General features: G+C 56.6%; 1 protein-coding gene across 1 annotated transcript in view; it reads right to left on the bottom strand.

The window, feature by feature from the left end:
- Positions 1-19224, bottom strand: part of RELT (RELT TNF receptor) — a 49568-nt gene that overhangs the window by 11931 nt on the left and 18413 nt on the right. The window contains exons 2-6 of the mRNA XM_014603492.3: positions 14008-14080; positions 9998-10111; positions 9468-9646; positions 8088-8173; positions 1804-2058 (exon numbers count right to left, since the gene is read on the bottom strand). Coding sequence (XP_014458978.2) covers positions 1804-2058; positions 8088-8173; positions 9468-9646; positions 9998-10111; positions 14008-14043 — 670 coding nt within the window. The 5' untranslated portion in view covers positions 14044-14080. The remainder of the gene's footprint in view (positions 1-1803; positions 2059-8087; positions 8174-9467; positions 9647-9997; positions 10112-14007; positions 14081-19224) is intronic.

A 19224-nucleotide genomic window follows, 5' to 3' on the forward strand; every position in this document is an offset into this window, starting at 1 on the left:
ACTAGGTTTGGGAACAAGTCTGTGCCCCAAACCCCAGAAGGGGGTAGTGCTAGAGGGTAGGACCAGCAGCTGGGTGGAGTGAAGACCCCCCTTCCAGCACACCCACCCAACCTGCAAGGCAGCCAGAGCCTCTGTATGGAGGCAGGAATCCAGGCTGCTGCTGTATTAGTCTAGAGGCAAAAGGAATCAGGACTTGTGGTAGAGGTGATATTAAATTAAAGAAATTCTTTTGCAAAATCTAGCTGGCCTAATCAAAGATATTACCTCTACCACGAGTCCCGATTCTGTATGGAGGCTGCACTTGTGGATGCAGGAGAGGGGCAAGGGGCATGCAAGGCTCGGACAGACCCAGGCCAGGATTGCTGGAAACCACAAACTTTCCTGGGGTTTAGGTCAGAGTCCTGGCTCTGGGGGCTTAGCTCATGACCTGTGAGCTCCTGGGGTTGCAGAGCAGTTACAGGAGAGGAACTGGATTCCCCACAGGCAGAGCATGCACGCACACATGCATGCTACACAGAAGGGCACGGTGCTTAGCAGAGCCGTGCTACCCTCTCCACTAGCACACCTGGCAGCTTTGCGGTAGGGAGAAAGGGGTCTCTGCTGTCTCTTCTCCCCTCCAAGCTGCAGGGCCCAGCCTCCTCCGAAGGACAGCCAGCCCTTGTGCCCTTGCTGCTCGCTCCTAGCCGCTGGGACTGCAGAGGCGGCTCTTACTCAGCATCTCCTGCAGCGTGCCCTGCCCTTGAGGCACCCTGCTGAACAAAGCTTTGTTCCCTGCTGCAGAACCAGTGGCAAGGACAAAACTCATGGAGCCTGGGAAGTCCTCTCGCCCCCCTGACTCCCTCCCTGCTTCAGTCAGGAGGCTCTTCAAAGGAGACTAGGGGGTTTAGGCACACTGCTAGGACCAGAGGGTTTGGGTGGACATCTATATTCTGGGTGGGAATGAGGTATCATTGGGGGCTTCTCTACAGAGGCAAGGAGGGTGCAAAGCGCGGTGGACAACACTCTGGCCTTCCCCACCTTTGGACGCTGGGTAGCTCAAAGGTCTGTACTGACCATGGCCACAGCCAGCACTGCTGTCCCAGAGCGAGCTGCTGGGACAGGCCTGACGCCACATCAGGGGGCAGACACTGCCCTGGTGTCTGGGAGGGAGCGTGAGCTGGCGGTCAGAGCAGGGGCAGAGGTAGGCATGCCCGCCCCTGCCACCAGAGGCCTTGGCTGGTCCCAAACTGTGTCCCAAAGGCTCCCAGCCAGCCCCAGGCTTCCTCCCAGGCCTCCCACAGCTTCCAATTACAGGGGCTCTTCTTGGTTCGCCTGTCATTTAGAGAGCACAGAGCCAAAAACAGGCTTGGTGTCTATTCCTTGCTCCTCGGTTGGCAGGATGGAGCTGGGGACTAAGACGCTCGTCACCCCAAGGACACTGAACAGCTCCCCACCGCCTCCTCCACCCAGCGCAGCCCATCCCAGACCCCAGGGCAGGCAGGGTCCCCGGGGTCTCAGCACCTTGGCCTCCACATTGAGGGGCTGCCAAGGTGCCCAACCCTTTGCACTGCCACATGCCACCCTGCCCACAGCACGGGTGGGCAGCCTGGAAGCTGATCTTCTCCTGCACCCAAGCTCTTTGCAAGCTGGGCCCTATTTGGGACTGGTTTCGCAGGCCACAGATCACAACTTGGGGGTTTCAAGAGAAGCATGAAGGGGCACCAAAGAGGCAACATACCCGAAGAGGGGCTGGGGGAGAGGTCTGGCCTGGGTTGTACCTGGGAAGGAAGAACACATCGGCTCCGGACACCCGACGCCACTTACCGCTCCTCTCAGCCTTCGTCGCCTCCTCGTCCGTCTCCTTGTGCGCCGTGCAGTGGTAGCCCTTCTTCTTCAGCAGGTTGCAGACCAGGATGCCCAGCAGCCCCATGACGCAGAAAACCGGCACGATGGCCAGCACGGCGTACTGCGTGGCGCTCTCCTCCGGCTTCCCGCCCTGCGTGCCGTTGGACGCCTTCTTGTCTGGTCTCTGCAGCGGGTCAACGTGCCTCACCAGCCGGGTCAGCCCCACCTTGGAGCCTGGGGAAGGAAAGAGAAAGCCCCAAGTCAACCCAAGAGCAAGACGGGCCCGGAGTCTGGAAACACCCTCTTCCCTCCCTTTTTGTGGTTTCCCCAGTGTGGGGTTCATATCAGGAAACATTTGCAGGTTTGCATTAACAGAAAAAACAAGGGGAGGGGTTTGCTTTCCATTTTTCCTTCAAAAATAAAATACAGTTTCTTTTTTTGCTAGAAAAATTTTAGAAAAAAGCTAAGACTTTTTGCATTGTCCTGCTAGAGGCCATTTGGCTTTTTTTCCCAGCCAACATGAGGGTCCCAGAGCGGCTGGGACAGGGCCTGGATCCCTCTAAAATCCCAGAAGCCAGCAGCAAGGTGCTTCCAGATCCCTGCTCCTGCCATCAGGTGAACGGGGAGAGGGACACGTTGCAATTGAGACTAGAATAGCAGGTAGGAGGGTATCAAAAGTGAACGCCTCTCCTCCCACAGAGACTCAAGGAGCCCACACCTGGCTCTTCGTCCCAGCAGGTCCTGGACAGTCCCACCAGGTTGTGCCCAGCCAACATGGCAACCCTTGCACCGAGTGCGCTCTTGGTGCCCCACAGCAGCCTCCGTCCTGTCTGCAGTAACAGGTAGGGAGCCGCTTGACTGATGCTGGGTGGAGCGTCTGCCCCGCTGGGCACAGGCAGGAATGAGGAGGGGAGATTGGTGACTCTGGGGCTGAAGGACCGGCTTTTCCTGCCATCCCCACAGAGAAGGCAGGTGTCCTCCGTAAGCCCCTCGGAAGGGGAGCGCTCCGAACCTCAGGCGGGCAATGCCAAACCCAGCGAGGGTGCAACCAGTTGAGGCTTGTCCAACGGGGACCCCAGCTGCTCAGTGACTGCCTGTAGCATCCCACGGTCACACCGTCTGCCACCTGGGAAACGATGGCTCCCTGGGGACTTGACAAGCCACAGTCTGTGCTGGTAGGAGACAGCACCCAGCGCTGCTGCCCTTTCCACAATCAAACGCAAGCAACAGAGCAAGGTGCACGACCACCTCCCAGGTCCCTGCGGCGGCAAACAGCACCAGAGCAAGCGAATGGTCTGGACTGCTCCAGGCCACGGGGAGGAGAAGTGAAACCCTCAGGACCGTGAAGACAAAAGCCAAGGGCAGAAGCAAAGCAGGGGCCACGAACCAGGCCCAGCAGCAAGTTGTGTGCCACCTGCCTGGGGTGAACGGCTCCGTCACCTGGGCCTCGAGCCCTACCAACCCCATTTGCGGAAGTGGGGAGGGAGGCAGCCAGACGCTTCCCAGTGAAACAACCTAGTGAAGACCCAAGGACGGTCCAAGCTGCTAAAGATGCCCATGAAAAGCTGTACAAATAGCACGGTCCCACCTGCCAGATCCCAGGGGTCTCTGCATTTGAGGGGCCGTGAGACTTGCTGCTGGCTGCTTTGTGCCGAGGCAGCACGTGCGCAGCGTCCTGCCCCTCCTTTGCCCTGGCCATCCACGGAGCTACCAGATACGGTCATTCGAGCAGCCCGTAGTTTCCCGGCTGGTGAGCACAGCCTTGAAAAGGCTGGCTCCTCGACTAGCAGCTGCCAACGTCTGAGCTCTTCTCTTCTCCGCCAGGCCTGCTGCTGCAGCCAGCAAGCCGACGCTGCTGCAGTCCCGAGAGCGGCCGAGATGGAGGCTGACCCTCATCAAGTATCGTGGGCAAAGTGCTGTTTGCCCAACAAGCCTGCTCGAAGCTGGGCTGGCACCGATGATCACACTAGCGGCTCCTGGAGAGACAGGCAGTGTTGTGCCCCCGTACCCACTGTTCACTGCTTGCAACAGATACCTCTCTGTCCATGACCCGCAGCACATGTGAATCAAAGGGCATTTGTACACATGCTTGCACCATGCTGCCGGGTGCTTTTAAAAGTGCCTGGCGCTGCAGCGCATGCATTTGTATGAACAGCGAAACGTGTGAACTAAACCAAATCAAATGCTTTTTAGTTCAAAAGGGCACCCCTACCATTTTCTGCACGTTGCAGCCAGCACGGAGGGTCTGACGAGCCAACACCAGGGTTCCCCAAGAGAGGAACCTGTGTTTCCATGCAGACAGGACATGGCTTGGTCTCCCCACACCTACGTTAACACACTGAATTACAACCTGCCAGTTCAAAGAGGATGCCACATATGCCCAGTAGAGCACTACCCCCCCTACACAGAGATGCCACCTCTCCTGCAAAGCGTTTATCTTGGTAGCTCAGGGAGATGTTAAAGCCGCTACTGGAGCTTTGGCAGCCGATTTCTCACACCTGGCCTGGGCCCAATGATTTATTTTGGAAGCTGTGAAAATATTAAGCCCAACAGAAGGAGGAAGAGCTGGGTAAGAAAAGAACGTCCTCAATGAGGGTGGAAATCAGCACCACTCTCACCCCCAGCGGTGCCAACAAGCTGATGCCAGCTGGGATCTGACTGAGTCTGCAAATACAAGGTGCCAACAATGCAACATGGAGCTCCTCACATAGCTCCTCTGCCAAGGCAGTGCTTCGGGACCATTGGCACCATGCTAGGCCCATGCGCAGTGCGCTGGCAGGCACGCGCAGGGGTGGTGATCCCCCAGGAGAGGGCTGCAAGGCAGGGAGCACTGATCTCTGGGGAGCGCCAGCAAGAGCAGCGTGAGTTTGTGCTGCTTCTCTCTCCCCCCTCAGCCTGCAGGCTTGCACTTAATCACAGAAAATGAGGGTTGGAAGGGACCTCAGGAGATCATCTAGTCCCCCCTGTTCAAAGCAGGACCATCCCCCACTAGATCATCCCAAGGTATTGTCTAGCCGAGTCTTCAAAACCTCCAAGGATGGAGATTTCACCACCTCTCCAGGTAACCTGTTCCAGTGCTTCACCACGCTCTTAGTGAGAAAGTCTTTCCTAATATCCAACCTCAACTTCCCTTGCTGCAGCTCAAGCCCATTGCTCCTTGCCCTGTCATCTGCCACCAGCGAGAACGGCCCAGCTCCATCCTCTTTGAATCCCCCCTTCAGGGAGCTGAAGGCTGCTATTCAATCCCCTCTCAGTCTCTTCTCCAGACTAAATCAGCCCAGGTCCCTCCGTCTCTCCTCGCAAGTCATCTGCTTCAACCCTGCAACCATTGTCACCGTCTTCAATTTGTCCACAACCTTTCTGTAGCGGGGGCCCAAAACTGGAATAAAATACAGGTCCTTGACGTTCCAGGCAGCCCCTGCTATTCTGCACTTAAGAGATGCTTTTCTTATGGCTTCAACCCATCCCTGGGGAGCAGCAGTGCTGGGGGGACAGAGGGATCTGAGCAGAAAGGGCAGAGCAGCGTGGGGATTTGGGTCTATGGCATCCTCCAGAAGTATCTCAGGTTTGCCCCTGCGACTTCTCTACCTTCTGCCACCTCCACAACAGAGATCCAGAGTCACCTCGGCCACTGGAGGATTTTTAGATCTCCAGCTAGGAAGCAGGTTTCTGTTGCCCAAATGCAACAAAGCCGGAGCTGGGCGCAGGGGGTTACCAGCCTGATGCAGGAGGAGGAGAAGGGACCTGTCAGTTTAGTAAGAAAAGAACAAAAAAAAGAGGGGAGGAGAGAAAATACTCTTCTGAGCACGTACCTGGCACTAACCCTCACTTCACACTGAATGGACCAGCCACACTTCCAGCTGCGTGCTAGACATTTTTGTGAGGGCGAGGTGGGGTTAACACCCTACCCTCATGCCATGGGAGTGTCAGTGCTCCTCCACGATCTAGATTAAAGTCTTAGGTGTTAAAGACAAATGGGTTTTGCTATAGATGCTCTGGAAAGGTCAACTGGGACCCTGCTAGGATCTGAGCCTACCGACCCAGCAGCTTGCAGGCATGAGCCTTATAGCACCTGCAGGCGATCCCCTAGACACAGACATGGCACAAAGCAAAGGATGCCAACAGACTCCTCTCGTGCTTATCCGAGATGCCTCAGCCTCCTGTGAGGATGAGCCGCCCAGCGAAACCGCAGCACCTTGAACAACTCATTGGAAAGTTGCCTCTCTCTCCTTGCCCAAACAGGCCAGCCTGGCCCCAGGTGCTCCCTGAGTCTCAGCCCCGTCAGATATGGCAGGTGAATCACGCCCCCACCTTCTACGCACACGTGAGACTGCCTCCCATCCGAACGCACCTCCTATTGCAACACGCACTCCAGGACTCCCGTCTCGGGCGGCTGCTGGGACTTTCAGGCAGACAGACATCCGCTCGATTGGTTTCCTTTCCAGGAAGCTTTGTGCATGGCATGCAAATGCCTTGCTATCCTGGCATTTGCAATCCTAGCCTGCACGGGCAGCACCCGCCCCCCCCAGATGCAACCAGGCAGAGGCGGCAAAGCCATGGAGGGCACGTGACTTGCTGCTCACCTGACGTGGGCTCGCGTGAGACAAGTGGGCACTCATGGGACCAGACACGTGCAGCCGCTGCTGCAACGCGTTTCGGCTGTGACCATAATTACTAACCCCAGCCATTCCACCCCGCCCCCGCAAATTCCTCCACGGCTCCTTCAAGGGCCTCCGGCTTCCCATCCTGACCAAGGGAATGGCAGTGCTGCGCGCTGGGACAGCGTCTGAGGTGCTGCGTCCTAAACAGCTGCACTGCAGCCCTATCTCCTGCTCCAGCGCACAGAGCGGTACAGCCCGGGGCCTTGCAGCACCTGGCAAGTGCAAACAGAGCAAGGGAGACCCTCTCTGTCCTCAAGGAGCTTGCAGACAAGGCAGAGAGATGTCAGCAGCAAGAGACTCATGCTTGGAGCCCAACTCCATATCTGCCCCCTTCGCACTTCAATCCAGATGTGCGCGAGCAGCCACATCTGGCCCAAAGTCTCTGCAGAGACAGAAAGGGCTTTCCTAGGCTGTTTTCTTTGTAGCCTGCTATCTATTGCAGTAATTGCCAACCTTTTCAGGTTTGTCCTCAGACTGGAGGCCCCCTCCACAGCTTCTGGGAATTGAACGGCACCTCATTTCAAAGAAATGATTGATTAATTAATTAATTAGAGGGCTTACCTCCTTGCTGAGGGGGCAGGCAGGGCAAACCTGAGCCAAGCCTGCCCTTATCTGCTTATATCCTCACACCTCCTGCACCACCCTTCAAAAGGACCTCTTACACCCTGGTTGAGGATCCCTGAGCTACCGCCTGCCCTCAGGTGCTTTAATGACCCCCTGGCACAAAGAGGGCTTTGTGAGCTGCAAAAATACCTATGGCTCTAAAACAGCTCCGAGAGGGCACAAATGGCAGAAAGGAGAAAAAAAAAACACGCTCCACTCCTTGCCACAAGCAGTTCAGTGGATTCCCAGAGGGAAGTGGGTAGGCAGGGGCAGCTCAAAACGCCAAGGAGATGGAGAACAGGATCCCGGGCGCCTGGTAATCCCCTGCAGAGACCAGAGGCCCTGACGGGAAGGACAATACCTATGACCTGCTAGAGGAGACCCTTGGCAGCGGATCAGATCCTTGTCTCTCCCTCTCCGGTTTTGCAAAGAGCCAGAGCCATTCCCTCCCCTCCCCGAACAAGGAAAGCACAGAGGGAAGAGAGCTGAGCCAAGAGAAGTGCTGGGAGTTTTGGCAACAGAGTCCATCAGACCCAAGCTCCATCCCGGCGGTGCCTCCGGAGGGGGATGATGCGAGTACAGACCCGTCCAAACCTGGAGGCCTATCGCCTGCTTCTCCAAGCCTTAAGAGCTGCCTGGCTGGCTCCAGCATGGTCAGGCCATTTAGAAACAGGCTCCTTGTTATCAGGCAGGCTCTGTGGCACTGGCAGGGAGATGGGACCATGGGTGGATGCTTCCCTCGCTTCTCCGATGACAGGGATTTCTAGCTGCACATGGCGGGTTGGCGAGCAGGCAGCAAGTCTGCTTTGGGGGGCTGGCAGGGCAAGGCATTCAGGACCATGGACCAGCTGGACTCACAGGAAGACAGTCTCAACGAACAGCAGAGAGGGGTCTCCTTGCTCCCTGTGTCTTCCCCTCTCCCCCGACCCTTCTAGACACAGGCCATTCACAACCTCGCATGCAACGGCTGCTGCTTCCTTCCCCATCCCCAGCACTGACCTGGGCACCCCGGTATGCCTTCGGGAGCAGAGGCGCACGGCAGGCATTCAGTGGTGGGGTCCGTCTCCCCTTCAGGGCTGTAAAACCTGCCGAGATTGAAGAGGAGTTAGCAAGGGAGTGGAGAGGGGGACTGGAACAGCACCTGGGCATTACTAGGGAGGTGCAAGGTCACTCGTGCACCTACCGCGGAAGCAGCTACTTTCCCACCACATCCTTTGCTAGCCTCTTCCTGTCCCAACACAAGCATTGCTCTGCACTGTTATCATGTGCCACGTTCCACCCCAGAAGTGGCTGCATTTCAGAGGCAGAGTGAAGTTAGCCAGTTCATTTGCAGCTTATGGAAACCTCCAGAAGGAAAAGTACAAAATTTTCCCAGGGAAAAGCGGGCAGAAACTCACTTCCCCCTTCTGCAAGCGGCCTCCACCCAGTGCTATTGACTCAGCAGATTTGCATCTGCTCCAGTGCCTGGCAGAAGCCCGAAGCACAGAGAGGTGACTAAGGCAGTCGGCTCCCCTCCGCCTGGAGCGCACAAACTGGGCGAGTTCAGCCAAAAGCTTCCCAGTGACTCAATTTGCAGTCACCGGCTCCTGCCCCCTCCTTGCTCAGCAGCTTGGAGAGTTTGAGGCTGCCGTCCAACTCGGAGCCTCGCTGCTGGCTTCGGTGATGCCAGACCCACTGGCCCGTCTCAGGAGGGGTCAGAGCCAGGCACCCCATCTCCACAGGCCCACAGAAAGGCATGGGCCCTGCCTCTAGGAACAAGCAAGCACGCAGCCCTTTCCAGAGCTGCAGATGCATTGGGGGACTGCAGACATGCAACCAACAAGTTCAACCCTGGGGTGGTGGGGAAGAAGGAGGCAGTCGGTCTTACCTGCCCCGGGGACTCAAAGCTCCTGGCCACTGTCACCTGCCTGCCGATGCTGCAGTGTCTTGCACCCAGCTGCTACTGCATGATGTGGGGGCTGCTGGCATTGGGCAAAGACTCCCCAGGCAGCTGCCACTTCAGTGCCCCCTTTAAGTTAGTGTCCAGGACTGGTGCCCTGCATGCCCAACCCCAGTGACACGACTAGGAGTGCAGACCCCAGTTATGCAGGTAGACAGACAACAGAGGCAGAGCAGTTAAGGCGATTGCTGTCGATCCAGAGATGATGGAAGACACTTCCCAATCCACCCAGCTGTGAGTGGGCACCGGGTACCAGGCAGGGAAACCAAAGCTGGACCCATGGGATTGCTAGCCACTTCAGCCACGGCCAGGCCTTAGTCGAGAGCCACCACAGCCCAGGCTGAGCCTTGAAGTGAAAAAGGCCACGCACCAGCAGGACCCCACTTGCCATCCCCTACGTGAAATAAAGTATAGATAAACGGTATATAAAGTGCGGTTACCCTGGCACGCAGTCTCCACATCGACTGTCAGCTGTAGCTGTCCCAGGACTGGCAGAGACCCTCTTCCTGGCTTCGCAGAGGGTATGAGACAAGCAAGGTGCCACTCCATGGCTGGCTGAGAAGGTGCTCGGAGAACAGGCTTGACAGGTCGCCCCCAGGCCTTGCCCAGAGCCACACATCTGCAGGGACCCAAATGAAGGAGTCAGTGGCGCGCGGTAGGAGACAGTGGCTATCCATACTCGGGCGGTAGGTGTGGGACCACGGGGCTGTCCCACCTCCTCTCCCAACTGGACCTAAGTCTGCATGGGGCATCGTACCTGGGTCTCTGCCACGGCTGCCCTGTTAGCGCTGATTGGGGCTGGTGCCCCACGGCTCAACAGTTACCACCTGGAGAGGGCTTCATATCCCTACTGGGGCTCGTCGGATCGAGGGCTAGGAAGGACAGACCTGCTCATCCCCACTCCCCAGCACAGCAACAGACCTGCCCCAAGAACTGCCCCGTCGCCTGGCACAGGGGAATCGCGGCTTACCTTGTCTGGCTCCTCTCCCGGGGGGCAGGCCTTGCAGGGAGCGCAGTTGCCCTCTGCGGTCTGGTACTCCTGTTCTCCACATGCCAGCACCCATGCCAGGTGCCCACTCAGCAGCTGGAAAGAGATGGATCAAATCAGTGCCCCAGAGCTCTCCCAGAGGTCGTGCGGGGGGAGTTGGTGTCTTTAGACACCAACCCTAACCCTAACCCTTCCAGCTAGGCTCAGCATCGCCGTGGGGTTGAGCAGGAATAGCCTGCCCGTCCTGCCGGGGCTAGGATGCTCTGTGGTGCACAAGTGGTTCCCTGCCACGGTGCAAGGCATCTCCTGGCTTTGGAGACCGCGGCAGGGAGTCCAATGCCCTCCGAGAGCCATGAGATGTAGCACTGCCATGAGGACACCCAGCCCAGGCACCTCCCGAACTGCTCCCATCCCTTCGCTGCTTCCTCCTTGCACCCCCAGCTTCACAGTAACTGAAGGGGATGGGGGTGGCACACCTACCCCCCCAAGTCGCCAGGTCACCCTCTGAGCTCCCACTAAGTGTCTGCAGCGAGGAAGCGGCCAGCACTTTGCTTTGGAAGCAATTACATCTGCAGGTCCCCAGAGACCGATCGCTCCCCGCCGCCCAGCTCCTTTATCAGCTATTTCCATCACCAAAAATAGCTCCCAGACAGGGAGCAGGTGCAGATATCCAGACACCCAGAACCACTCGGGACTCCTAGGACAGGCCACCCGAGCCACAGAGCGCACCGGGCCTGGGCTCCTGCCCCTGCTGAGGCACGCACCTCTCCCTCCAGGGACCTCTGCCCAGCAACCAAACGATTGGATGCTGGAAGTGCAGGGACTCAGCGCTCATCTGGGTCTGTTTTAGTGGGCACTCACTCTGCCCCCAGGATGGAGGCACCGGGCAGTCGCAGGGAACTGCTGCAGATGGTACTGGACCCTCGAAGGGGCTCTGGGCACGGGCAGATCCGGAGCCCTGCCTTTGGAGAGCTGGCATCCCCCACTTGTACGGACATCCCCATGCTCAGCCCCAGGAGGGCACAGCCTAGGGGCAAAGAGGGGCTCTCCCAAAGTCCCGGTGCTATTTCACCAGAGGGCGAGGCTAGGTGCAGCCTGTTTCAGGTATGTCCCCACAGCTTGGAAAGAGGTGCCCTGAGCAGGATGGAAGAACCAGCCGGGCTGGTTTCAGTAGCCCAGAGGCAAGCACAAAAGGAAAGAAAAAGAGCAACAGCCAGACTTAACCAGAACTGAAGGGACTTTCTTATGTCGTGCCCCAGGGACAAGCCGGTTTTGGGCAGAGGAGCCAGGCACACACCCTCTCAACACCCACAGTTGGGCGGAAGTCGGAGCAAAGACAGCTCACGCCGGCAAAACATCTACCCCAAAGAGCCCACAGGATTCAACCAAGATCCCCCAGCATGGAGCCAGTAACAGCTCCAGGCTCGGCTTTTTTTGGGACACTGGGTTGATCTCAGCTGTGCAGTGCCCCCTTTGCAGAGGTCTGTGGGTGACACCCGCTTTCAGTCACCTCCCTTCCCCTTTCACCAGGGGTCTAAGCCTCGCCAGGGCTCCCACGCGACTGTCCCGAAGCCTGATGGCGGTGGAAAGCCGTCCCTAAGCAAACAGCTCACCTGTTGGCAACCCGGTCTACCTGCCTGCTATCTATGCAGGGCTGTGCTGCGACTGCCGACAGCATGCTCGCCGGGAAGGGATGCCAGGCCTCCCTGCACTGCACGCACTCGGTGGGTAGCGACATGCCACGAGCCGCTGCCCAGGCCACAGCAAACATCCGGTGTGCCCATTCCTACCTTTGATTTTTCCGAGACAAGGGAATGAATCATCCCCACCCCCTTTTTTTCCTTCTCCAGCTCCCTGGTCGCAGCCCTTTGGAAGGAGAAACAGGAAAAAAAACCCCCACAAAGGCAAAGCAAAAAAGAAGAACTCGGTGCTAAATAAACCCTGTCGTTTCACCAGGGAGGGAGGGCGGTGGGATTTTGAACAGGAAAAAAAAAAAAAAAATCACAAGAGCTTTGCATGTTTGCAAAAAGTGGCTTTTCAGGACACAAGATGCAAGCCCACTAGTTTTTCTGGCTGGCTGGGATCTCTCTGAAGGCCTCTGGATGCAGCCCCACACGCAGGCCAGGGATGGGATTTGCAAAGCAGGGATGGTTCCCCGTGTGCCTACGTGGCCCGTGGTAGATTCCCTGCCAGGGGAAGATTAGAGAGTCCCCACCCCACGCAGCAGCGCTCGTGCCATCCGGCTCATTTTTGTGGTGGCGAAAGCTGTAGTTACAGCTGCCTTGCGACTGCTGTTCGAACCCTCTGCGCTGCCTTCATTCTCCGCTTTTCCATGTCGCTCGATCCTCCCGGGGGCGTTTATTTGGGAAAGTCTGGGCAACCCCCAACCGGAGCTGCTCCGAGGGCGGCGTGAAGACCAGAGGGCTCTGCCTACCCTAGCGGCTCAGCACCGTGTCCCTAGCCTCGTCCTCCGCTTTACCGAGGCCTGCTCCGAGCCGAGCTGTCAGCAGCTTGCAGAGATTACAAGATTGCGGGATTATAAGCTCCTTGCCTGCTAGTGGTAAAATCAGTGTAGGAAACGAAGGGGCTGCTTTCATACATGCACCCAACGGGAGTTTAAAGCAATGGTTTATGTGGCAGCTGCCTGCAGCGACGTGCCTCTTTTCCTTTCGTGGAAGTTTCTCCCAGGAGGTCTGTCTCGGGGCACTCTTACCCAGGTCAACCCAGTGCGAAGGGTGCTCTGGGACCCCCAAACTAGTTGGGGCACCTGTCTAGGCCTGCAAAGAGCTCCTACCTTTTTTTTCTCCTCCCCAAGGTTTGCAGGGCTGCTAAATCCCGATCGGGTCACCTAAGTTACAGCCAACAGAAGAGCTGTACTGACTGAGAAGGTCCCATGATTAATAACGTTTGCTTGCAAATGCGACACAAACCAACTCCAGCACGTGTCTTAAGACCGTGTAGTACGGGGATCGGGGAGTGAAGCATAACTTCGTCTCCCGACTCCGACAGGTACGTGTTACACAGGCGATGACGGGATTTAGGAACAGGAATTTGACCCAAATCAGAGGAGGGGACTGGGATCTATTGCTGGCCTGATGGCAGATCTCGAGAGGTCACGCCATTTCTTTCTGCTGTGTGACTGCCATCAGAGCCATTCACAGGTTCACAACTTCTCTGGGCATTTTTTCCCCCAGCTGAAGCTTCTTCGTGCCTCAGTTTACCCACCTGTAGCATGGGGATAGTGCTGCTGGCTTCCTTTGGAAAGCCCAGATGAAATGTGGATGTAAAAGCCTCGACCAGAGCTGGGGATTAATGGTTTTTTATTTAAAATTAAACAAATTTAATAACTATTCATAAAAGCATTGCCTCAGCATCCAGAACCTCAGATGGGACCTTTTACATAGTCTTAATTGCTTCACACATAATTGACCCCTTAGGGAACTGCACCGATTGCCCTCAGAAGAACTGTACTGCTGGCTTTGCAACAGATACCTGGGCACAGACCAGCCCCTTGCTTATACCCGGTAATGCCTCAGCGAGTGAGTCAGTGGTGAAAATCTCATTTCCCAAGAGCCTGCAAGCTGAGCAATGCAGAGGGGACAGGATTTTTTTTCTTCCCCACGATTGTAAACTTGTTCTCGTTCCCTCTAGCGCCAAGCAACAAGCCGGCGCTTTGGAAAAAGGCGAGCTTTGTTAATAAGGCAACAGGCATCATTCATAGCCAGGCCACATTTGACATCTCGAAGAGATCCTCCAGCAAAGCCAAAGGAGGTGCTTGTGGCCAGGACCCCCGGCTCTCCGTCCTGCCCCTGAGCGTCCTCACAGCCCACCCGGGAGCCCCCTGCACCTGCCGGCCCCTGCTGCAATCCCCCTTGCCCATTCCTCTCGATGCCACGGCTTTGCCCTCTGCCTTCTTCATGCCACTCTGTGACTCGGCATCAGGGGCTGCCGGTGGCCAGGGTGAGCCACCCTGGCAGAGAGCAGGTACTCACAGCAACGAGCATCCAGGAAACCAGGCTCCTCTTCATCCTGCAGGTAGATGCTTGCAAAAAGCTGGAGACAAACCTGCTGGGAAGAGGAACACAAAAGGTCACTGGAAAGTCAGCGAACGGTGCCCAAGCAGCTTGGCACCCTCTCATTACGAGCCCACTCAGCCCTGCTGTCCTGTTTATCCCTGCAAATTACAAAGCAACCGGCAGGACATCTCGGGAACCTGGAATCTAACAACCGGAGGCTGGCGGAGCCGGTTCACGGGCTTCCTCTTGCCACGCACGGTCCTTTTGCAGGGAGGGGGGCAGGGGAGAGGGGTGAAAGTCAGCAGCAAACGTGGCCACCAGCCTTGGTAGGTAGGTGCCACTTGCAAAAACAGCTCCTGTATGTAATGAGGGCCTCAAATACAAGAACCACCCCCCTAACCCCAACAAAATGCCCAGCCTCCGTGTGTGTGTGTGTGTGTGGAGCATGTCCTGCATATGGTGTGTGCTGTGTTGCACGGTACATGTGTATGCAGCACGTGTGATGTGTGCCATGCTGCATGTGTGTAGCATGTGAGGTGCGCCATGTAGCAAGTGTTGTGTGGTGCATGCATGCAGCGTGTTGCACACGTGTAGCACATGCACGGGTAGCATGCGTGTACGAGCTGCTCCCTTTGACAAACACGCCTGGCTGTCTTTGGTGCAAGAAAGATGCTCCCCAAAGTCCTCAGCCACGTCTCCCTGCAGCAGAGGCGGTGCCGTCGTTTCTAATCTCCGCAATGCTCCAAGCCTCTCGCTCTGCGCAGGGAGCTGAATACAGCTCCCGGGAGCCTGGCCTTGGAACGGCAGCGAGGAACGATGCATTTTAGGCATTAATTGTCTCTGCAGAGCCTGCAATGAAATGCCCGGCGAGCTGTGTTCATTTGAAAGTGATGGATGCGACGGCTGGTGAAGCCGCCCCTCCCGTGCCGCAATCGGAGGCATTATTTGGTTGCCAGAAGCACGTCCCCGGATGACTGCACTTGCTTTGCGGAGCTCTCCGGAGCCCTGTGGGGACCCTGGGATCGGGGCCAGCAGCAAAGCAGAGAACAGGAGCTGGCAGCATCTCTGCGCAGTGCAGCGGGAGAGAAACTACAGCGTTACCTCCCAGCTCCACTCGAGTCCGGGGGGTTGTGTCCTCCTGCTCCATGCAGCCCAGGTTCCCCCCATGGATTTTACTATATCTTTGAGATGGCGTCAGAGCTCTGAGCAGAGCTGTAGCCTCGGGACTGAGTGCCGCTCTTCCAGTGTCTCCTACAAACACCCCAGTCGAGCCATTCCTCTCGCTTCACCTACAAATATCCCCCCCGAGCCATTGCGCTGCCTCCCAGCAATGAAAACCCTGTCCAGGATGCGTATGCAGCCACTTGGCTTTTCACCTCTGGCTTCAGAGCATCCCTCAGCATCTGCTACCACCCCAAGAAACCTTCGCCCATCTGATCCTTACTGCTTAGCAGGCAAGCAGCAAGGAGTTTAAAGCAAGAGGAAGCAAAGAGCAGCTGGAGGGCACTGGGCATAGGGGATGCGGCTAGGCAGGAGATCAGGTACTAGGAGTCCAGATTACACCCGGCCTGTTCGGATAGCATCACTGGACAACGCAATTGGCTTTTTGCTGCCTTGGGATGGCAAGGAGCTTGGACATCGATAGCTGGTAATGGCAAAAACCAGGCTGGTGCAAAGGGAAACTGAGGCAAGATGGGCAGGCAATGAACAGGCAGCTAGACGCATGCCAGACTGATTGCGGACCCGGGACTTGGGTGCAGCGGGGGGGTGTTCTCAGCGCTAGCACCGACTCCTCGTGGCCAAGGGTCCAGGAAGGGTGTTCATCCTTGCCTGGTCGAGGGCCGAGACCTGGGACTCCAGGGTCCCTCTCTGCCCCTAGGCTTGTCACTCCCACAGCTGATTGGAGCTGGCGACGTCCTGGGTTTGCTTTCTCCGTGGCTCTTCCCATGGAGAAGCTATGATTTCACACCGGAAAGTGGGCACGCTGGACACTAATTAGTGTGAGCAAGGTCACGACTCTCCACGGGAGAGCTACGCGCCACCCCTGCAAAGTGACATCCCCAGCCAGCAGCCCGGAGACCCACAACACAAACACAGGAAGCGAGGGTGTTGGAGAGATGCTGATTACAGTCATTCAAGCCCACGACCAAACCACTCCCTAATTTCCAAGTAGTGTGTGTTCACGCGGTTCCCCGCAGGCCAGCACCCCTGAGCTGGGGCGAGACCTGCGTCTCCCAAAACCGAACGGACGGAAAAACAGCCGTGCTTCGTTAAATGACAGGAAGAAATGCAAAAGGGAAGTCACAGGGCTGATGCAGCAAAGGAAGCAGGAATCCAAATCAGACCCTGTCGGGACAGGGGAAGCCACGTAGGATCAGCTAAATGCCAAGGATGCCTGGTGCCAAGGCCAACAATTTTACTCCAGTTCCCTTCGCTGCTGTAATACGTACATTCGTTTTGCAACTGGGTGCTACTCAATTCACACGAGTTAGGGGAAGGGGTGGGGGGCTCGAGTCCAAAAAGGTTGAGGACCAGAGACAAGAGGCAGGTAGCCGGGTCAGTCTGAAGTCCAGCAGGAAAGGCTGTGTAGCACCTTATAGACTAATTCAGAGAGGCAGGAGCTTTCACAAGCATCTCTGAATTCAGCCTGTCTATAAGGGGCGGCTCTGCCCTGCCTTCTGGACAAGCTCAGTGGGATTGAACCGCAAGGCGGGAGCGGGGTCTGGGCTCTAGGGACTTTCAATTGGGGCATTTTGAAGCCTTTCTGCCGAAGCTGGGGAGCAAGGACCTGCAACGAGGGGCTGAATGAATCTGCAAGCTATCAGCCCAGGGCAAGCCACCCCTGGAACAATCGGCCTCAAAAAGGATGGATGTGACCCAGCCTGGGTCGGACTCCCAAAGCAGCCAGCTTTTTCTTGCTTCTCCAGCCTGAATGCCAAGCAGTAATGGCAGATCTAATTGAATCGAAAGCCAACCCGATTACCTGCCAGCGCACACAGCCGAGCCCAAGGCAGGCCAAGTGCACCGCGAGATGGGAGGCGATCGATATTTTGATAGATTTCCTTTATTTCCCCTCGTCCGTCCTTCGGGGAGAGGGATGGGCCAGAGGCTGTTCAAGTTCACAGGCTCGTCTCGAAGGCTTCTCGTGAACCCGTTTGCTCTTTTGCCTCAACCGCAACGCAGTCCCAAGAGACCCGTGGCACGCTCGCTTCCAAAGCGGATGAGCACAAGGACGCGGCCGTTTTGGCTGGGAAAGGCAAATGCATTCAACTGGGGAGTGTGTAGCAGCCACCTCTCCTAAATGGAGACCTAAAAATAAGCCAGGCATCTGAGTATTGCAGGCTGCAGAGGACAAAAGGGTGTGTGTGGAGGGTGGTATATTTGGAAGGGCATCGAGTCAAAGCAAAGTGGTCCAAGGAGAGAAGTCTAGACCAAAAATGGCAGGGGAGCGGGACCACAAAAACATTTTAGCAAGGCTGCAAGAGCTCTCCCTGATTTAATTACATTACATTAAATTAGTTGAACTTAATAAAATGATGGAACAAACAGTTTAATTATTAAGAAAAATCTCATTAAAATGAGAGAAAAAAAAAAAGTAAGGGGTTTGGAGTCCATTTATTTTACGAGACCAACTGTGCAGTTGGGAGAGCTGAGACACAAGGTTTGGGCCCTTCTTTGGTTCGAGGATAGGAGCAGGAGAGAAGGGCTCAGTCCCCATATTGCTTCAGAGCTGTTCTGCACAAAGAGCCACCACCGAGATTGTGCTCCCCGCTTCGCAAGGCGCTCAGCCGCTCCGTCGCTTGGCTCATTGGAAGGAGAATTATCCAAGAGCCTAAATACAAGAGTCACAGAGCCGGCAACAGGCCACGGTCCTGCCCATGTGGTGCCTGCTAAGAAGCAGCCAGCGTTCGAAAGCAGGATTTGGCCATTAGAGACACTAAACATCAGACGGCACAGCTCGCAGGGCCCAGGCGTGCATTGGGAGCGTGGAGGGTGCTTGGTGCATGGAAACGTGCCTCTGCCTCCAGCGTGCAGGTACTAGCCACAGCAAAGCCAAGACACCTGCCCAGGTACCCCCCCCAGCAGCCGCCAAGAGGTGGAAAGCACAGCTGTACTCCAAAGCAGACCCTTGGGCTCCAAGTGCCGCTGCTCAGCTTGCACAGAAGTTTTTTGACCTGCCGGCATCCCAAATGCAGCTCAGGATGTACGAGGTTGCTGGGGTCCTGCTCTTCTTGCAAGCATGAAGCCTCTAAAGGACTCTCCGGGATCTCTAGAGGAGGCAGCCAGGGTTTGGACAGATGTTGCTGTGTATCGTTCCCAAATTGCCTCTGGCTGCCCCCTGCTTCCAGGGGCTTGTAAAACCCATTTGAGTCTAGCCATTCCCCTCATTTCACCTCCAAAGTCCTCCCCCAGGACAGCAATCGCACCGTCTCTCAGAGCAGTAACAGTCCTGCCCTCCGCTCCGGCCGCTTGACTTGCAACCTTTTGCTTTACAGGCAGACACAGCACCTGGCACCATCTCCAGGGAGCAGGGTCAAGAGGCTTGGTATCCAAGCCAAGGGAGAAGCAGGATGCTGCCGCCACAACGAGCTTTACTGTGGAGCAGTAGGCCACCTCTGCCGAGCCTCTACAACCAGCAACCCCAGATGACCCCCCTGGACAGCGCTTGATCGCAAGTCGAAGGCGAGCTGGGGTTTCTTCAAGTGCCAGCTCCTGGAATCAAGTGATGAAGAGTCCTCAGGGCTAGGGAAGGAATTGGCTTTTGTGGCTGGGGAGAGGCAAGTTGAAGAAGAGCCCCAAGATATTATGGAAAACATCTCATCATTTGAGCAAATGGCATCATTTTGGGACTCTCAGGGTTGGGCGGCTCCAGGTTGGAACAAACCGTCCTAAGGAGGATGCATGGGGCAGAGAAAGAGAGCAAGAGTCCCCATCCCCTTTGAGGGCTCTGCAGGGGAAACTTCTTCCAATCCCCGAGGCCGGCAGATCCGGCTCCGTGTATACCCCAGGCGCAGGCCTGCTCGGTTAGCAAGTGCCCCACTGCCGTTCTGTGTATCCACGCTCCCCACATGCAACACGGTGCCCGCGAACACACGTGACCTACAGCACCCAGCGATCCTCCCAGAGGGGAGCCGCAAAGCCCACCAGCGAGCAGGCAGGAGAAGGCAGTTTCGAGCACAGCACTACATCATT

This window comes from Alligator mississippiensis, chromosome 1, assembly GCF_030867095.1.
Source record: "Alligator mississippiensis isolate rAllMis1 chromosome 1, rAllMis1, whole genome shotgun sequence".
Classification (NCBI taxonomy): Eukaryota; Metazoa; Chordata; order Crocodylia; family Alligatoridae; genus Alligator; species Alligator mississippiensis.